At 38.0% G+C, this 18,858-nt stretch overlaps 1 protein-coding gene across 5 annotated transcripts in view; it reads right to left on the bottom strand.

The window, feature by feature from the left end:
• The window catches only part of LOC124297926 (gamma-aminobutyric acid type B receptor subunit 2), a 187,650-nt gene that overhangs the window by 18,068 nt on the left and 150,724 nt on the right, over positions 1 to 18,858 (bottom strand). For 3 of the 5 annotated variants that reach the window (XM_046749358.1, XM_046749357.1, XM_046749356.1), the window contains exons 4-9: positions 14,446 to 14,621; positions 13,521 to 13,698; positions 7,418 to 7,651; positions 3,551 to 3,611; positions 762 to 1,011; positions 61 to 301 (exon numbers count right to left, since the gene is read on the bottom strand). In XM_046749358.1, the coding sequence (XP_046605314.1) occupies positions 61 to 301; positions 762 to 1,011; positions 3,551 to 3,611; positions 7,418 to 7,651; positions 13,521 to 13,698; positions 14,446 to 14,621 (1,140 nt within the window). The remainder of the gene's footprint in view (positions 1 to 60; positions 302 to 761; positions 1,012 to 3,550; positions 3,612 to 7,417; positions 7,652 to 13,520; positions 13,699 to 14,445; positions 14,622 to 18,858) is intronic. The other 2 variants (XM_046749360.1, XM_046749359.1) reach the window with 1 other exon arrangement.

Raw genomic sequence — 18,858 nt, forward strand, 5'->3', positions numbered from 1 at the left:
CGAAGACTGTATATTTAGCCTGAGGAGTTCAGCCGCCTTGTTCACCTCCCCTCGCCTCACCTTTTTGTTCAATTTCACATCCGTGAATATCGAATGCACTCGCCACGTCTTTGAGAACATCGAGCCAAAGGCGAGTGAAAATCCAGCCATCAAAAGCCACGCCCTCGTTGTACAAATAATCGGAAATGCCGTCACTGATGACAACTGAGAGTCCAAACCGAGAAATATCACGCTGCTGTACGTCAGCATGCATCCAATGATTATCAGATTATTCAGATGCGGCGAAGACATTTTTATGTACCTGAAACGCGGGAGCATATCTTTCAATACCACGGAAAAACGCACCTCAAAGACGATCGATCTTCCTACCCAATATGGCGTCGCGCCGAAGAATCAGCTGATATATTTAGCAACGGTCTAACCAAAATCGTGGGAGTATAAAGAGACGGAAAGCATCGTGCAAGTGATTACAGTTTTCTCGTGTAACATTGAGTCAACTAATAGCGAAATACAGGTTGAGGAATGACTTTTGTAATTAAATACGGACAGTAGCGCAGTCAATTTTCTGCCGCCAGATGGCATCTTTCGATATTTAATATCCCAATAATACGATGAAAGTCGATTAATGCGATGGGAAAACTATTTTTTGTTAAGAATTTGTTGCGCTCGCGACAAAGAGAATTTTTTTTAATTTTACCAGCTTCACGTCACTGCGCGAATCTTTCTTCGCAACATGAAGGGTGAAAGGCAAGGTATCGTACCTTTGATTTCTGTATCTGATATTAATGGCAAGGAAAATGGCGGCCATGACAATTCCGACGCTGGCAGCTGCCGCCAAGACGGCGTAAATAGTTGTGTTCACCATCGAGTGCTCGATAATATGCAGTGTTCTGTCCTTCGGCGGTGACTTGCCTCGCCACTCCAATGGCTGGCCCCTCGTGAGATCCAGTTCACCTGTGACCCCGTTATATTCGCCAACCTTGACCTCGCTGCCACCTGGAACGACGCCGCCTGATTCAACATTCGTATGCGTGTTCGCAGCTGTTAACTTATGCTAATACCATCCACATACATACCATCCACCGGGTTCTATGCCACAGTCATTGACTGAGGTTAATTGTACAAAACGACCATTAAAATTTGAAACGGACTTCGTTTCTACACGATACTTTCTTTCCACCAGACTCTATTTAGTACACTACAAATAAAATTGCAATTTTCTTTTGACGAAATGGTATTGCAGAAAGAAAAACCATTCCAAATATTACAGTTTTTTCAATATGGTCTAATTGTTTCCAATGTCCAATACGACTATTCGACCGATTTGCGATGTGTCGAAATAGTTTTTCTTCTTTTCAATGTTTGTTATAGTTTACCACTTTGCTTGATTCTATCATTAACTTAATTTGCTGAGATAGAGTGTTATTTTTCACTCCAGGGGAAGCAGCGCGAAATTGGCGACCTTAAAAAAATGGTTCATCTCTTGTACAACTCATTTTGCTCTACAGTCCCGTTTTGTCAAAGTATCCCGTTCTGTCTCAGAGTCCCTTTGTTTCATAGAGGATTATTTAACCCCAGACTTTCGTTTTGCACCGGAGTTTAATTTCGTTTCAGGATCCCCTTTTTCCCTCAAATCCCAATTACTCAACGCTTTTGGGATTCCATTTTTTCTAAGGGTTTGTATTACCCCAATGTGCCATTTTCCATTAGTTCCCCGTATTACTCTGGGATCCTGTTTTGCTCCAGGGTTGCAGTTTTGACAAAGGTCCCATTACTCCACTGTGCCCCGTTTTGTCCCAGGATCCTGTTCTTTCCTAGCTACGGCTGCCCGTGTGAAAATTCCATTTTGCTCCAGGGTCTCGGTTCACCCAGGGTCCCATTTTTTCCAACGATTCTATCTTAACCACAAGATTTCATTTCGTTCCTTAGTCACATTTTTGCTCAAGCTTCCATTTTGTTCTTAGGGTCTTCTTTTTGCCACGACGCTATTTTCCCCAAGGGTCCCATTATGCCCCGGAATCCCGATTGATCACGAGGTCCCCTTTTTTCCCCAGGGTCCCGTTTTCCCCCCATTTCCTCGGCGCGTCGAGCCTTTCTTCAAAATTGAAAATAGCTCTGTTGGGCATCTTACCGCGCACACTGCGTCGACTCATCAAATTTCCAACCCAAGGCCATTGAGAATACGAACAACTGGCCGGTGTAACACCGTTTCCAACCGCTAATTTAAGACCTTTAATTTCAAGTTCAAAGAAGTAGATCATGATTGCTTTGCACCGAGTACCGTTTGCGTACCGCCAACATCTGGTAGAAGGGTTTATTTTATTGGCCGGCAGTTGTTCCCGGTGTTGGATTAAGCTTTACACCAGGTTGCGAGGAGACGGTAACCGACGTTTACTGTTGAGCAAGTGGAACGGAGGCGAATGGAATTGAGTTACACGGGCTCGCGGTCGTCCTGATTATAAGCGTAGATTTTACTCCGGGGAAACTTTTTAATCTCTACCTACCGGCTTCTCTCCTTCCCCTCGGAGACGAGCCTTAATTACCGTTTGGAAAATTGAAAGAACTGATTCCCACCCATTCCCCGCCTCAAGGTTGTAGGTATAAGGTACCGCGGTACTGTTATTACGTGCAAGGGGAACAGTTTGGCGTTTTGCCCTTCGTACGTACATAAGCTTCGGAACGGAAGTTATATTTCACGCGCACCTGTGTGTATATACATATTATATACGTGTAAGCACTCTTTTCGATCAATACTCACGCCGCGAAAAAAACGACAGGGGTATAAGAAAATATTACCGACCGTCCCATCCCGATTTATAAGAATCGATTGATTGGAAGCTTGGCTATAAGTATAGATTTCACCACGTTTCACGTCATGTATGTGAAACGTTTCACGGTCATTCCCATGATGAAAATAGTCCAAGGGTCTGAATTCGCTCGGGCACCTTTTCCATCGAATCGCATCCATCTGATCCTGATTCAAAGTTTCCAGTGATCTTTTACCACAAAATATAAGTGGTAGGACTGAGTTAGTGGGAAAATTTCGTTCAGAGATATCTTTCGAAAATACCCTTTTCTAAACTATGTTTTCGGAAATTGTTTTCGTCGTACCGATCAATATCGGTCTAAGGTCACCGCGTGTGTGATACTTCAGTATGTCTTGAACAAGGGGATCGAATTAGCTGCTTCAAGGGAACTGTGCCAGACGTTGTCGGAATCAAAAGCGAAAGGTTCTTCATGAGTTTTGTAGGTTTCCAACCTTCGGAGATTTGTTAAAAAGAAAAAGGATGAATGAATAATTCCACCCAAAAACGTGATTCTGTTAGAACTCCCGATGAAACATTCCAAAAGTTACGAATGTCAAATTAGTATAATACTTACACGTAGAATACACTTTGAAATACTTATCCGAGAAGATTGTAGCAATTTTACCTAGTATGATACTTTTCGAATTAACTTGTACCAGATTTTAGTTCAACGATTCTCCGGATTTAAAATCCTTGCCAGCCGTTAACGTTCGCTTATGATTTTGAATAGAAAAAATGCTTACTTTGAAACTGTTTCATCAGGATGTACGCCTTTCTCTCATTTCCGTAGAATCTCACGGGACCCTGAAACAAATAACGATGAAATTTTACGGGAGTATAATACACGCAGTGAAAATTACCAGTAACGTAGATAGCAGATACAATCTTGTTGTCATGTACAAGAAATTATGCGATCAGATGAGAAACTGGTTAATGCGTAATTGAGCTTCACGTAGCATTGATAAACGCCGACTTCCTTTCTCGCGATAAAAGCCATAGGAATTCAAACCTTCGTCGTTCTTAGATTTATGGCAATAAATGTCGGCGCAGTAATTGTTCAACCGTAATTGTGGTAGGTCGATATTAGATGAACGAACGCGAACAATTTTAATTAAACCACATAAATTTTGACATTTGTTCAACAAAGACTCCTTTCTAAGGAAACTAACTTTAATTTATTACACTTCGGAGAATTGTTGATAAAAAACTGTGTCATGTGTCACGCATCTGTCTCGTATCTTACAAGAAGACCATTTTTCAGACTTCGTTAAGATTTTTGGATTTCGCTCTATGAAAAATAAAGAAAATGTTTAGCCAAAAATGAGAGTGGAACGTTTTTCTTTCACAAGAGAGGTTGGGGCTGATTTACTTCGGAAACGTAACTAAAAAAAACAATTGAAAAAAAAAAAAAATCGTCGGTTTTGCAATAACACGATGACAGTTAGTTTATTTCAGAAACCGATTGTTCGTTATTTGTTACTAATTCATTTGATTAATTGAAATGGAAAATCAAAAGTACTCATTTTGAAAAAATAATTAAATATACGTTCTTTTATCTTCTACTCAAAAACAGAGAAAATACGTGGTTCAACGTGTTACACAATTTTTGATCATTTTCTTTTTTTTTTTTTCTTTTCTTTCTTTCGCGAAAAGGAAAGTGTATCACATTGAAATTCACGTCGAGTGGCCTTTGAATCGAAGCTGTGAAAATATTCGTCCTGCAACCGAACTTTTCGTCGTGTGTATCTCGACGGAATCGCCTTCGGCAGTCAGATTTGCCTTTTACCTCTGCCGATCCTTTGTGGCTACAGTGGCACGATGGAACTCGGCGCTCGCAGGGATATTTGATGTGCATTCGATAAACTACTTACTGCAGATACCCGCGATTCAAATCAACCGCAAAACCGTCTCCATGCAGCCGTAGAGCAACCCGAGCGAAAAATTCACCTCACTTCAGAGTTGTTGCGACGTTTCGATAACCTTTCAGACTTTGATATTCGAGTTAGATTTCCTTCACAAGGTACGCAAATCTTATCATACTTCACCGCGAGAGGCGAGGAAAATGTTTTCTCAACTCCGTTCCGTCGGGTTTTATTCAAACACCGTTTTAATTATCGTCTTAACCAATTTTTTTGCCGAATCAAATGATTTTTCTTTCAACGAACGAGAGCAGAAAAATTAACAACACTTTTCTATCGTCGTATTTGATCGCCGTGTTTCGCGAATAGTCAAGAAATTAATTTTCTTCGAAAATTAATGTAACATATTGTTTGACAAGGTTTTTTTAAAGACTTACGGGAATGAAAATGGCGGCATAAAAATCTAGAAATGCTGAAAAATTGATTTTACGAATCAATCGTCATTTTGTTGGCATTGAAAATATTTCATTCAAGATCTTTGGATTTGTTTTCGTCAAAGTAGACAAATAATATACTCGATCGATATTACACAAATTAATAATGCGCAAAAGTTAGTTTATCATTTATTCATACTCATTTGACCGCAATTTTCTAAACTATAAATTACGTACGTGATGGTAGAGAAACTTGAAAGTTATAAGGAAAATATTTCCGTTGTGAAAAAAAGTGCCAGCTGTTATAGAGAACGTTCTCTATAAATTCAGACCTTAACTTATACTTTCAAGGGTTTTTGAACACGCGAGGGGAGATCAGAGATATTTTTAACGGAAAGCGCTATCATATTCACCTTAAATTGAAAAATACGCGATCGTTAGAGTTGAAAACTGTCAACCCCAAATTGCCACAAAAGAGATGTACGATAAAACTTAGAAATGATTAAAGTTTTTTTTTCCCCGCTTCAGTCTACTCCAACAAATCATCAAGTCAATTGACGAATTTCTCTGCTTACAATCAAGTAAAATTTATTTTCAGGAATTATCATCTAAATGATTCAAGTTACATAATCAAATTAACTTGTCAAATTTTCCCTGACCGAAGTATATATTTAATATTCATATTTATATAAATATAAAATCAGTTAAACAAACTTCAGTTTCCCATTTAATTCACTTTCATTCAAAAATTTAAATACGAAACTGAAGTTTGTTGAATTGTTATTTACAATAAACGTTTGAGAAAATAGGTAATTTTTTATTTTTTTTTGAAATTTGAAGTATCGTTCTGTTTTCTACAAAAACAAACTTTATTTAATAAAATTGTTTTTTCTTTTATCAGTTACGTGGGAGAAATCAAAATCTGACGTCTAGAACCCGGACTGAAAATTCTTGTTCACCGGTGTAATGAATTATGAAAATTAATCTTTCTACGCTGCGACATATTTTGGTATCAATCGAAAAACGATACGAGACCAATGGCGTGTTCATTCTTCGACAACCCTTTCGCTTCGAGAAAATGTGATGTCTGAGAAACGGAGGGTAAGAGAGCGAGAGAGAAAGAGAGTGTTAGAGAGCTGCGGGGGTAGAAAATGGGGCGGAATTTATTCCCCTCATAGCCAGCCCCGCATGCTTCAGAGATACTAAAACTTCCTAGACTATTTTGTCTCTACTCGGTAACTCTTGCAAAGCATAAGAATCCGAATTTAGAGGGAAGCGAATTCAGAACGAAACGTGCCTCGGATCTTCTCGGCTACCCTCGTGGACGTCAAAATTCTCTCCCAGCGATCCTCGAAGGATCAATTCCCTAGACTTGATTCCTTCGGGGCTTTGGTGCCTTCTTTTACCCCGGTTGGCGAGTCTACGTCCCGACCTACTTATGTTGTCACAGTCAAGATATTCCTTGGCTGACTTTGATATGTACATATATTAGGGTGTTTCAAAAAAAGGCGAATTTTTTTTTTTTATTTTCTTACGGTGTCCAAAAATTGATAGTATACCTGAAAACAAAAATTTTGGCGCCAATATGAGCTCTTGATATCAATAGTAAGGTTTGCCTCTATCCATTTCTTTATTTTCCATTTAAATAACACGGGAAATTATTTTTTTTCATTTTTGAATTCTTATTACTTTGGAACGGTTCATTGCAACAACAATCTGAAAAAAGGGATTTGTAGGAAATTTCACGCTCTACAAAAGACGTCTGAAGATCAAAGTTCCTCAGATCAACCGTTTCAAAGATATCAGCGATCAAAAATAGCGCCAATCAAAAATTTTTAATATTTTCCAATAAAACTACAAAAAAATATGATATGCCATATTTATATTATTTTTTACGTAAAATCACTTTAATTCTGTTAACCTGCGACTGTTGACTTTTTTTTTTGGCTAATTAATTCAATACTTAACTCACAAAAAACACAAATACATAAATATAAAGGTTAAAAATATCACATAAATGATGTTTGTGATATTCCTGGTTATTCGGATTTGCGGTTTTTTAGTGAAGATTATTCGAGGCCAAATCCTGAGGCCGAGAAGAGTGGAGAAGAATATCAATATACGCGCTTCGCTTAAATCGACGGTCGAGCGGTGTCCCAAAAATGTAAGACGAAGTCAAAGACCGATTTTCACGGATGAGGTTGAAGTTGTTGAAACGCTTTTGCCAGTTCGAGAATTCAGTCAATCGTTTTGGAGTCGTATGAAATCCCGAAAGCAAAGGATTCGAGAGGAAGAGAATTGGGCTTTCGGCACTCACCGTGACGCCTTCAAAGCTGGTGTTCTTCAGGGCGTCAAGAAACAGCATCTCCCAGAGCTGATCGCGGTACTTGAAGTCTGCGACTGTCTGATTGCGCCGAAAGTGTCGTATCCGTCGTGCCACGTGCTGTATGGCCAAGGCCACGGCCCATATCCCATCGTAGGTGTAGCCGTGGAACCTCGAGTACTCCGCACCTCGGCGCAAGTCGTATTCCACTCTGTATTCGTCCGGTGTCTGGAAGAATGGACGAAAAATGTAGAGTGAATTCTTTGGACACTGATAAGTGAGGCTCGTTATGGGGGAATTGTTTGGCCGTTCGTCAAGTTTTCAAGTTCGTTCGTTTCGGAAGGTCCATGACCAATTGCTTGTCACTATTCGTGATTTCATGCAACTCAAGTCATTTTTCCGGGTGTCATTTTGTCGACCTGAGAAGAAACTTGATGGTAAATGGATTCCAAATGATTAAATGATCAAAAAGTGTACTGGAGTTCACATTGTTATGATTGGTAAATGGTCTGGCCGTTCGTCAAGTTTTCAAGTTCGTTCGTTTCGGAAGGTCCATGACCAATTGCTTGTCACTATTCGTGATTTCATGCAATTCAAGTCATTTTTCCGGGTGTCATTTTGTCGACCGGAGAAGAAACTTGATGGTAAATGGATTCCAAATGATTAAATGATCAAAAAGTGTACTGGAGTTCACATTGTTATGATTGGTAAATGGTCTGGCCGTTCGTCAAGTTTTCAAGTTCGTTCGTTTCGGAAGGTCCATGACCAATTGCTTGTCACTATTCGTGATTTCATGCAATTCAAGTCATTTTTCCGGGTGTCATTTTGTCGACCGGAGAAGAAACTTTATGGTAAATGGATCTCAAATGTTTACATAATCAAAAAGTATACTGGAGTTTACATTGTTATAACTGGTAAGTGGTCTGGCTGTTCGTCAAGTTTTCAAGTTCGTTCATTTCGGAAGGTCCAGAACCAATTGCTTGTCACTATTCGTGATTTCATGCAATTCAAGTCATTTTTCCGGGTGTCATTTTGTCGACCGGAGAAGAAACTTTATGGTAAATGGATTCCAAATGTTTACATCATCAAAAAGTTTACTGGAGTTCACATTGTTATGATTGGTAAATGGTCTGGCCGTTCGTCAAGTTTTCAAGTTCGTTCGTTTCGGAAGGTCCATGACCAATTGCTTGTCACTATTCGTGATTTCATGCAATTCAAGTCATTTTTCCGGGTGTCATTTTGTCGACCGGAGAAGAAACTTGATGGTAAATGGATTCCAAATGATTAAATGATCAAAAAGTGTACTGGAGTTCACATTGTTATGATTGGTAAATGGTCTGGCCGTTCGTCAAGTTTTCAAGTTCGTTCGTTTCGGAAGGTCCATGACCAATTGCTTGTCACTATTCGTGATTTCATGCAATTCAAGTCATTTTTCCGGGTGTCATTTTGTCGACCGGAGAAGAAACTTTATGGTAAATGGATCTCAAATGTTTACATAATCAAAAAGTATACTGGAGTTTACATTGTTATAACTGGTAAATGGTCTGGCTGTTCGTCAAGTTTTCAAGTTCGTTCATTTCGGAAGGTCCATGACCAATTGTTTGTCACTATTCGTGATTTCATGCAACTCAAGTCATTTTTCCGGGTGTCATTTTGTCGATCGGAAAAGAAACTTGATGCTAAATGGATTCCAAATGTTTACATTATCAAAAAGTTTAATGGAGTTCACATTGTTATGATTGGTAAATGGTCTGGCCGTTCGTCAAGTTTTCAAGTTCGTTCGTTTCGGAAGGTCCATGACCAATTGCTTGTCACTATTCGTGATTTCATGCAATTCAAGTCATTGTTCCGGGTGTCACTTCATCGACTGAAAGAGAAACTTGATGGTAAATGGATTTCAAATGATTAAATGATCGGAAAGTATACTGAAATCACGTTTGTAGCCTCTCATGTGCCTTGACCATGACGAAGTTCAGAAGCCATATAAAATAAACACTCATTACCAATTACTTGTATGGTAGTACTGACCATGTGGGATGATCAAAATTTGAATCTTACCAAACCAATAGGACCAAATTTCATTTCAATTGGTCGCAAATACACTTTTCAGTTACTGTTGGATAGAAATAAAATATTTACTTCCGGCAAATAATTTGTCGTTGAGGCGACGAAGAATTTGTTGGGATAAAAATTGAATTCAAAATTCAAGGAACAAAAACTGCTTCTCAACGATTCTTACAAGCGCTAGAGGCTTTCATATTATATCCTTTTTTCCATATTTTCTTATTCAAGTCATCAGTGATCATAATTCCGCAATGATCAGGCATTATAACCAATATCGTATGAGTACAGACGATCTTGATCCGATTATTTATTCTCTCTTCTGCGACTTTCTGCTGATGGAAAATAAGAAACCGAATGTCGTGTAAAATCTGATGAATAATTAGAGATATCGATGACGGTGAGACGGGGAGACGGACCGAATCGTCTGTGATAAGTTTGACGCGTCCTTTGGGGTTAATAAAGTCGAAGATTAGCGGCGAATGAGGGAATTAAATAACCTGCTCAGAGTCTCTGCAGCTCAACCGAAATATTTTTCATCGACTTTGCGATTGTTTCTTATCACATTGCGATCGCTGTTACAGGATTTAAAAACTCTGCGAAATATTCCACAGAGATTAAAACGTAATAAACGCTTTGAACGTAATATCCAAAAAAAAAAAAAAAACGTTGACCAAAAATTTTTACTTCTCGACTAAAACTCTGGAAATATGTGAAATATTCGGAAATATTTTTTTCGAAAGGTTATTTTGATGAAATTCTGCGAATCAAGGCGAATTTCACGGATGACATAATTTTGACTCGGGATCGATAGAAGACGATTCCGAAATCTTCGGGGGTATAAGCTCAGGTGTCGATCGAATGGCTTTCCCGTGAGTTTCTGACAAGGGTTTCTACCTTATGGACCATTGTGCAGCGGAAGTGAACTCGGAATACGGTGAGCCCTGAGTTAAGCGAAATCCGATGGGCGGGGTCAGTCTAATTAACTTTCACCCTGTAGTTTGACAAAATCAGTAGGTATCCAGCGGCCTTAAACCCCTGAGATTTCGCAGGTTGAAAACAATGATCAAAGGGCGTCAGGTTAATTTGTAAATACGAATAAAGTTTGTAACTTTCTTCTATTGAAATGATTTTAATTTTTTATCGGCCCATTTTTTATTTTTTTTGATACTACCCTTAGAGTCGAAAACTAAAATCGTCAGTGTAACAATAAGAAAGTACTTTTTAAAAAAGAAAAGTACACAAAAACTCTCGTACGTGCAATTGAGGGAAAAACTCCGAAAGGAATACAATGGAAAATAAATTTTAGCGTAGAGACACGGAATTCACCGAAGTGTTTTCATAAAAATTGTAAACAATAAATTTTGTGAAAATTGATTTTTTTTTTTCACATTAAAGGATATTTTTACTGTTTCAATCGAGTCTGAGATTATCTAAATATTTTTTCTTTGCATAAAATAGATTCCAAGACCGGGCCTGAGATAAATTTTTATGAATGCTTACTGATCTGATGTGGTGATCGGAATTTGTAAGCAACTGTAAATGTGCTCCAATCAGCGGTAATTAATATTGAACCATTTTTATCACAAAAGTTGTTTAGAATGAGAATCTCAAATAAATACACAGTGTTTTTCTTATTTCAATAAACGCTATTAAAAATTAACAAAGAAATCGAATGCTGTAAGAGTCAGAGTTTGATCGAATTAGGACGGAATGCTCCATACATAAGTATCGGAGTAACGAACGAAACACTCGAACGATCTTAAAAACGGCAAGTTGCTTGTCAAAAATCAAATTCGGGTCAAATATTGTCCCGAATTTCGACTGCTTCGTTTTCGAACCCGGCAATTTGAGGTTAGATCGGAAAAATCGATGTCTAGAACTCCGATCGCCTCGTCGTATCGTTAGCATGAGATTACACGAATAGCTTTCCCTCTTTCTTTCTCTCTTTGTGACTTTCCTTGTTCAGCATTCGTGAGGAGGTGAGTTCGAGGAGAAATCGAAGGGCGAATTCTTTGGTATCACGTGGGAATTGCGGCTGCTCAGGGGAAGGTCGGGGGGTCAAATCGTCAATTGTTTCTCGATCTCTTTCCTTCAATTAATCGGATCGACACGAGAAATTCAAGATGGCGAGGTCAAGCCTACCCGCCAATTGTTTCACGGTTATCGACTTCGCGTTTTCGGGCCGAAACTTATCGCTTATTTACTCCGAGGAATAACCGTAATGATCTAACAATTGGGGTTCGCTTCGGTCTGATACCGACACAATTTTTATCCTCAAGTTTAGGACAGTCACGAAATGGATTTCGATAAAAACAAAATGTATATTTCAATACGTCACAGTTCTTGAGTTTGTTCTCAAGATGGAAAAATTTCAAACCAGGCCATCGATGTAATGAATATGATGAAAAAAAGAGTGAGATTGGATTTTTTATATACGAGAATTGCTTTCGATTCCGGATATTCGGAAATAATAATGTTTCTAGAAAAAAACAATTGATTGGACAAATTATCGAAAGCTTATCAACTTTATTGCAAAATTGAGGACAATTTTTTTGTGATAAAGAGGTTAGGATATCCAGATCTGCAGGTTTTGCAACGCTGTAAAAAACTAGAGGATGAAAATATTACTATTCAGGTATTTAATCTTGAAAGTGATAATTCGGTTCACCGACATATATTTTACAATTCGACCATTATTAATTACCAACAGAGATATATTTTTATACGTTTCTATATCCCGATTAACTAACTTGAAAATCTCATTACTTTATGCATTATTTTAAATTTTAACAGTATCGATAAATCCTGAATCAGCTGAATTCCGGTTCCAAATTTGCTATCATATATTGTTATAATTTCGTTTTTGAAGAAAAATTTTTCTCCTTTCAAACGTAGAATGTTACCAACAGCTGGCAGTGATATATTATCTTTCCGATAGTAGGGGAAAATCTTACGCACGGTGAAACGCACATGCATATAATATTTTACATAACACAACCGATGTATAAAACGGAGAGACACAGAGGGCGATGATTTATTCCAATCGTTCTGAACTATTATTTACACACTGAATGGAGCGTGTCAAAATCGGATTGAAATACTATTGCTTGTATGCGTCATGACAAATTTCGAACATTGGGAATCGCTTTACGTTTGAAAAAATTGAATTTTTAAACATAATACGGTTTTTTCTTTTTTTTTTGTCAATTTACGTCTTTTCAACTTACTGTAAAATAGGGAATTGATTGATAAGTTTTAAGACTTTTTCGAATTCCGAGATAGATTCAGAGGATTTTCTGATGGATATTAACCCTCCGTAGAATTTCCTCACCTCAGGCAGCCTGATTGTAATTTGCATTTTTTATCTCAATCCACAGTAATCATGAATCTCAATATCATTTCGGTTGGATAAGTATTTCTGATTACTCGCTAACATATTTCTGTAAGATTCTCAAAACTCTGACGGAATCTTACAAACCGAACCAATTACGTCTCGTATTTGTACTCCGATTACTTTCCGAACAAGTCGAACACTTTTACGATCAGATATTTAGAGGAGATATTATTATTAAAAAAAAACTTCTACCTATCACCGCAGACTTTGAAAATTTTCTTATTCAAAGTAACAACATTACAGAGCATTGTTATTTGGACTTTAACGGTTGTCGTTGTTCTTTTGAATTCTTCGTCTGACGGAATACAATTTTTCGACCAACCATATCGAAAGTGATCAGTAAAACCTTTTCGAAACTTTTACAAATTTGTTCACAATGTAATTTCACATCGGTTTGTAAATTTTTTTGAAAATTTTTCAACAAATTGATATAATCTTAGAATCTTCTACAGAGATATAAAATAGAATTTTTCGGCATGTGCAATGTTTCTTGGAATTGTCCCAGAATACACGGCATTACTTGTGTTTATGAGAAGATTTTTTAAAACAGATACAAAAATTTCTGCGATTCTTTTTCACAAAGGAAAATTATCCTGCAAACGATATATATATATATACATACATATATATGATACTCACAATGCCGGATACGGTGATTTGCTGTTCCGTCGAGAGAGGAAGCAGATCGGTCAAAATGGCGGCGTGTAGAGCTTCCGCAAGCTCGGATGGCGCGCATCCGCCGCCCGGCCTGAGCCACCACTCTTCGGCATAGGTGCCCATTATGACCCATTGATATTTCCTGCCGTACATCCCGAACCTGCGTTTCGCATGAGGCAAAAACAAAGTCGTAAGATATATGAGACGTTGGGACGGTCCGCCATTTTTCTTTTAGCACCCCCGCTCGCAAACTTTTTTCCCCCCTTGTAAAACGCGACTTTACATTGAGCTCGGATACGGATACGCGGATGGGTAATTCTCTGTCACCCACATTTTACCTTTCGAGGAAAAATTACCCATACAATGAAATTTCGAGAATCTTGGATTTTTTAATACGATGAATTCCCGCCTTTCGAATATTTCACACGATCCGTTTGTGCGCTTCGATGTAAGATGCAGACGTGTACGATAAAATTTCAGTCTTTTTTGGAAGAATTCCTTTTCTTTTTAAACCATGTATACACACATGTATTCCGATTTTTGAGTGCATATTTTATTATCGTCAGAATCGAAGTTTCTTGCTTCAGAGTAAATTTAAATTTTTTAACGGTGAAATGAAAGCTCTTATTATTGTGGAAAATCGGACTTGAAAGCTATTTGAAATACTCAAAGAACGCCGACGAAAAAGACATTTCATCGAGTAGTATTCAAGCTATCGAAGCGAGATATTTTTTTTTCTTGCAATACCATACAAACTCTCTGAAGATTTCACCGAAAAATTCCCCGAGGTATGTGAAAATTTTCGTGAATCAGGAACTTTTCAGATAAATTTTTACCAGCGGATATTCAAGGGTGAATTAATGATGAAATGATCAAGTCTAACCAAATATGTTGAAATTAAACCCACTTGTGAGCTTCGCAGAATATCCTTCTCGCCCAGACCTCGTCAAAGTTTCCCAAAATAATGCGCACGTCTTTTTCCTTGAGTTTTGCAAGAGCTGAGGAAACCTCAGTAGCAAAACTCTGCGTCTCCACAACCTCCATTCTATTAGCGTCGAGATCAGCAACCAGCCTGTTGTGAGCCTGGAATGAAAAAAAGAATTGGCATCAGTTTTCTGAAAATAATTAATTCCAAAAACATTCAGATATTTCTACGGGTATAATCGGAACGTGCATTTTTTTTTTTAAGGTTTCTGAAAAACTTCCAACAAATTCTGATCAGTTGAAAGAAATTTAATAAAAAAATATCTCAGTTTCGATGCGGAAAATTGATCGAGGTAGATTTGTACTCGAAAAATAACGATGTTCCTTGAAAACTTCTGTTGAAAAACTTTTCATAATTCTAGTTTCACTAGTTTTATGGCAGTAAAATAAATTTGATCGTTTTCTAATATCGTTGAATTTCCACCGAAAGTCTGATGAATTTTTCAGAAGAGAATGAAGTCCCAAAACATTACGAGTTCTTTTCGAAGGCTTTCTAGAGTTTCTTAAAATCCCCTAGAAATTATCGGAATAAATAAATTTTCATTACAAATAATAAAAAGTTTTGTGAAGGCGAAGAAAAAAAAATTCAAGATCATGCGGAGTGGTCTGCTTCAGAAAAATCGAGAATAACATTTTTTCGGAAAACATTGCAAACGTTCGTCTTCAAGTCAGATTTCTTCAAAGCGATACGAAGAGGAATAGGATGTTCGATCACGATTAAAACAGGCATACTGCGTTCGATTTTCGAATCCATCCGGAGAGTATCAAGTGCGAGGATTCAATTTAATCACGGTCTCGTTTCCCGCGCAAATATGCATAGCTGATCGGCACCGTCATGTATACGAGGCAATCTCTCGTCTCGAGTGAGATGACATCGTCTCGTCGACAAAAGAGGTTCGAGTGCCGTGGCACACTCGAAGAGTGAAGGATCGGAATGGATAAATATTGATGGCTTTCAAGGCGCTACTTTGAATTCTGCACACCGCGAGCACAAATATTCTCCGGAGTCTTACCAGTTTTCGCCGAAAACTTGGACGGTCGATGAAAGGAGAATAACGTTAAATCTCAAGCAGTGAAATACAGGCTGCTTGAGAACTTGTTTTCAAACTTTGCGCGCCAACACGCCACTTATCTACTGCCGGTAGATGGCGCGCCGAACGCATATCGGTAAATTCGATGTGCGACTCTGCTCGGCTAAATCTCCGTATCTGTAATTACGTGACAGTACTTCCGGTAACGCGGGGTTAAAATTCGGGGGATACTGGAAAAGAAACGACGACGAGGTTGGATGTTTTCGAAATGCAGAAAGCGTTTTTATCAACTGACGGTAAAAATTTATTGAGGTTTTAAAAGATCTTGTTCCCTTATGTTAATTTAACAATACAAATACAGATTTTCTTTTCCGCTGTAATTACGTGACAATAATTTCGGTAACGCGAGGCCGGAATTCGGGGGATGCTGGAAAAGAAACGACGAGGTGGTTGGAAATTTTATAAACGCCGAGATCAGCATAGAGATAAACGTAGAATTCGGATGCCAATTGTATAAGCGGTGGTGGACGTTAAATTTGATGTCTTCAACCCCTCGCTGATATTGCAAGTTGGCCTACTTTTCCCAGAGCCTCGTTTATCCCCCAAACCCGTGCGGAATATATCCTTTCATTTAGAGACGGTTTACCGCGGTGCCCGCGACTCGCGTGTCTCACGAAAAACAAACATCTTATCGCATCCTCCTCATCCCATGAAAACATTGCACGGATTGTTTTCCGCAAATTGTCTCCGCGTGTGTGAAAACATCCGTACAATGTGCCCTGAAAAAGCAAAGATCCGTTGTTATAAAAGATCCGGGCGTGTTTTCGTCGCAAATTCTTCCTGCTGACTGGCAGCTCAGAATAACAAGGATCCGATTCTTTGGGCAATTTTCAGGATGAAATTGTACTTTAAGAGCTTGAATTCGTGAATCGTTGCGATTCATGAAGTCAGGATTAGAGATAAAACCGCTAGATAAAACTCTAACTTATTTTAATAAAATAGATGTAAACAAACCCGAATAACAGAAGCTAAGGTATCAGTAATTTGAGTAAAGTTTCATAATTAAAACGATGAAAATAATTGAACTCTAAATTGTTTGATCCGATCCTGAAGTGTTTGGGCTCATTTTTCAAATATATTCGAGAAATTTTACACTACATGATCCGACTTTGCATCAAATCACCCAGGAAGATCGGGAACAAAAATTCGAATGAATGAAAAAATGATGCATCGTTCTTTGAAAAATTTAAACCAGATTTTTTATTTTTGCCCCAAAAAATGTTAATTTATCTGTGCGTCTATTATCATTACTTTTTCTCACAAAAACCTATGTTTACAGGTATTCCAAAACCGAGTTTTTGTTATCATTGCTTCAACTATACAAGCGATATGAATGGACATCGATGATTTTTTTTTATTGAAAACATGCACTTTTTCATTGCTTTTCAGACGATGCAAAGTTTGCCTGGATTCACTCGAAACTCTCATGACTATCCGACGTGATGTAAAATGAAGGGTAGAGAATCAAACACGATTTCTAGTTAAATATATTCGTGAATTCCACCTCAAACAGATCTTTCACGTTTTTGTGCTGTTTCCATGATCCGCGGGAAGGGTGAGCGATTGATCCAGCCGAACGATATTTGATATAGTTTTTATTTTATTTTGACTCCTATCTGAGGGGAAACCACGAAGCTTTACTGCCAGAATATGTCATATCCCACCGCTGTCACCAGCATATTACGACCACGACGGGAAGTTTCATACATTCGGTTCGTTCTCGTTCAAAGCGCAGAATAGATAAACTTCTGAATAGGTATACTGGTATCGATAGTCGATGCTTGCTTTCCCGGTGTGACGGTAAATGGCATGAATCAAAAAAAAAAAAAAAGAAAAAACATGCAATCAAATCTGTATTTTCAAGCTTTTGAATTTAAAACGATGTACGTAGATATTTTCGCCAAACTGCCTCACAGATTCATTGAAATTGAAAAAAAAAAAAATAAAATCGTGGCAGATTTGTTTTAACAATTAGACGTCGTAACAGGAACAAAGAACGTGTATGTATCGGGAAATTATGTTTGGGGAAAAAAAATTTCTAAATTCCAATATACGAATATATGTGTATCATAAGTAAGGGTATTTTTCAAATTCCGACAGATTATTCTGCAAGAAGAAATCTCATGCGCTGAAAAAATGTCAGCTCAGAAACGATCGGTGGATAAACTGCAATGAAAATTTGTTTCAACCGCAGTATTGTGACGAGTGATTTGTTAGAAATTCGGCAAGCCGTGGTATATTTTTTGACGTATTGAATACCGTTGACACTGAAGTGATTCTGTGGCGGTGCTGCTAGACGAAAATTTGATCTCCAACATAACCGAGCGTCGTATCAGCGTGCCATATTGTTGGATTTCATATCATGCCTCGAAGAGGGACGAGGGAGGTAGATACGAAGGAGGAGGAGTAGAAAAAACAGGAGAAAGAGTAAAAGAAATGAAGAAAAAAGGAAAAAAAAAATGAGAAAGTTGCTGAATCAAAGTATTACCGGGACGTGAGTTCGCTTCCTCTCTTCTCCTCTTTCAGGGGTGAGCATATTTTATTTTGATGCCTCGCGCAAGGCTAACGGAGGAACGGAGGAAGCAATATCCGTTAGCTTCCATTGTCGGCGAGGTTGTATTGTGTCTATACCTCTAAGAATCACCCTCCAAAGGGCAGAGATACATGTTTTATCATTTGACAGTTACGAGCCCGAATCCGTCTCCTTTTTCCCCGTCTTTCAAATAAATTATATCACGTCGTAGAAATATATTATATCGTTTATACATCCGGATTTCGATGATTGTCAGTGGCTCCGGTTTCTTCATTTCGTTCTTAATCGAATCGTAAATGTTTCGCAAAAAAGTCTCTCGCTTAAAGGACAACCTAGTAGAAGTCAAGGTTCTCTAGAATCCTTGACAGAAAACCTGACATTTTATTTGTATTCAAAGTTGACATAAAGAGTGAGGCAAGATGAGAAAAAAAAAAAAAAATCTCGCCATCAAGTTTAAGAACTAAAGGAGTTATACAAATTTTCTAGGTTAGGCCAAACTGTAATTTTATTTTCAATAAAGCGGGCGTTTCAAAATTTTTTAATTATGACTCTGTTACATTTGAAAGTGCCGTAACTTTGAAATTTTAAGGGCCAACAACGAGTCCTGTAAATTTTCTTTTTGTCTTCGTTTTTTTTTTTTTTTCATGTAATTGTTTGCGCGTCACGAATATTGACAACTTCTCATAGTTCCATCCAGTTTTTAATTCTCAAG

This window comes from Neodiprion virginianus, chromosome 2 (assembly GCF_021901495.1).
Source record: "Neodiprion virginianus isolate iyNeoVirg1 chromosome 2, iyNeoVirg1.1, whole genome shotgun sequence".
In the NCBI taxonomy this organism is placed as follows: domain Eukaryota; kingdom Metazoa; phylum Arthropoda; class Insecta; order Hymenoptera; family Diprionidae; genus Neodiprion; species Neodiprion virginianus.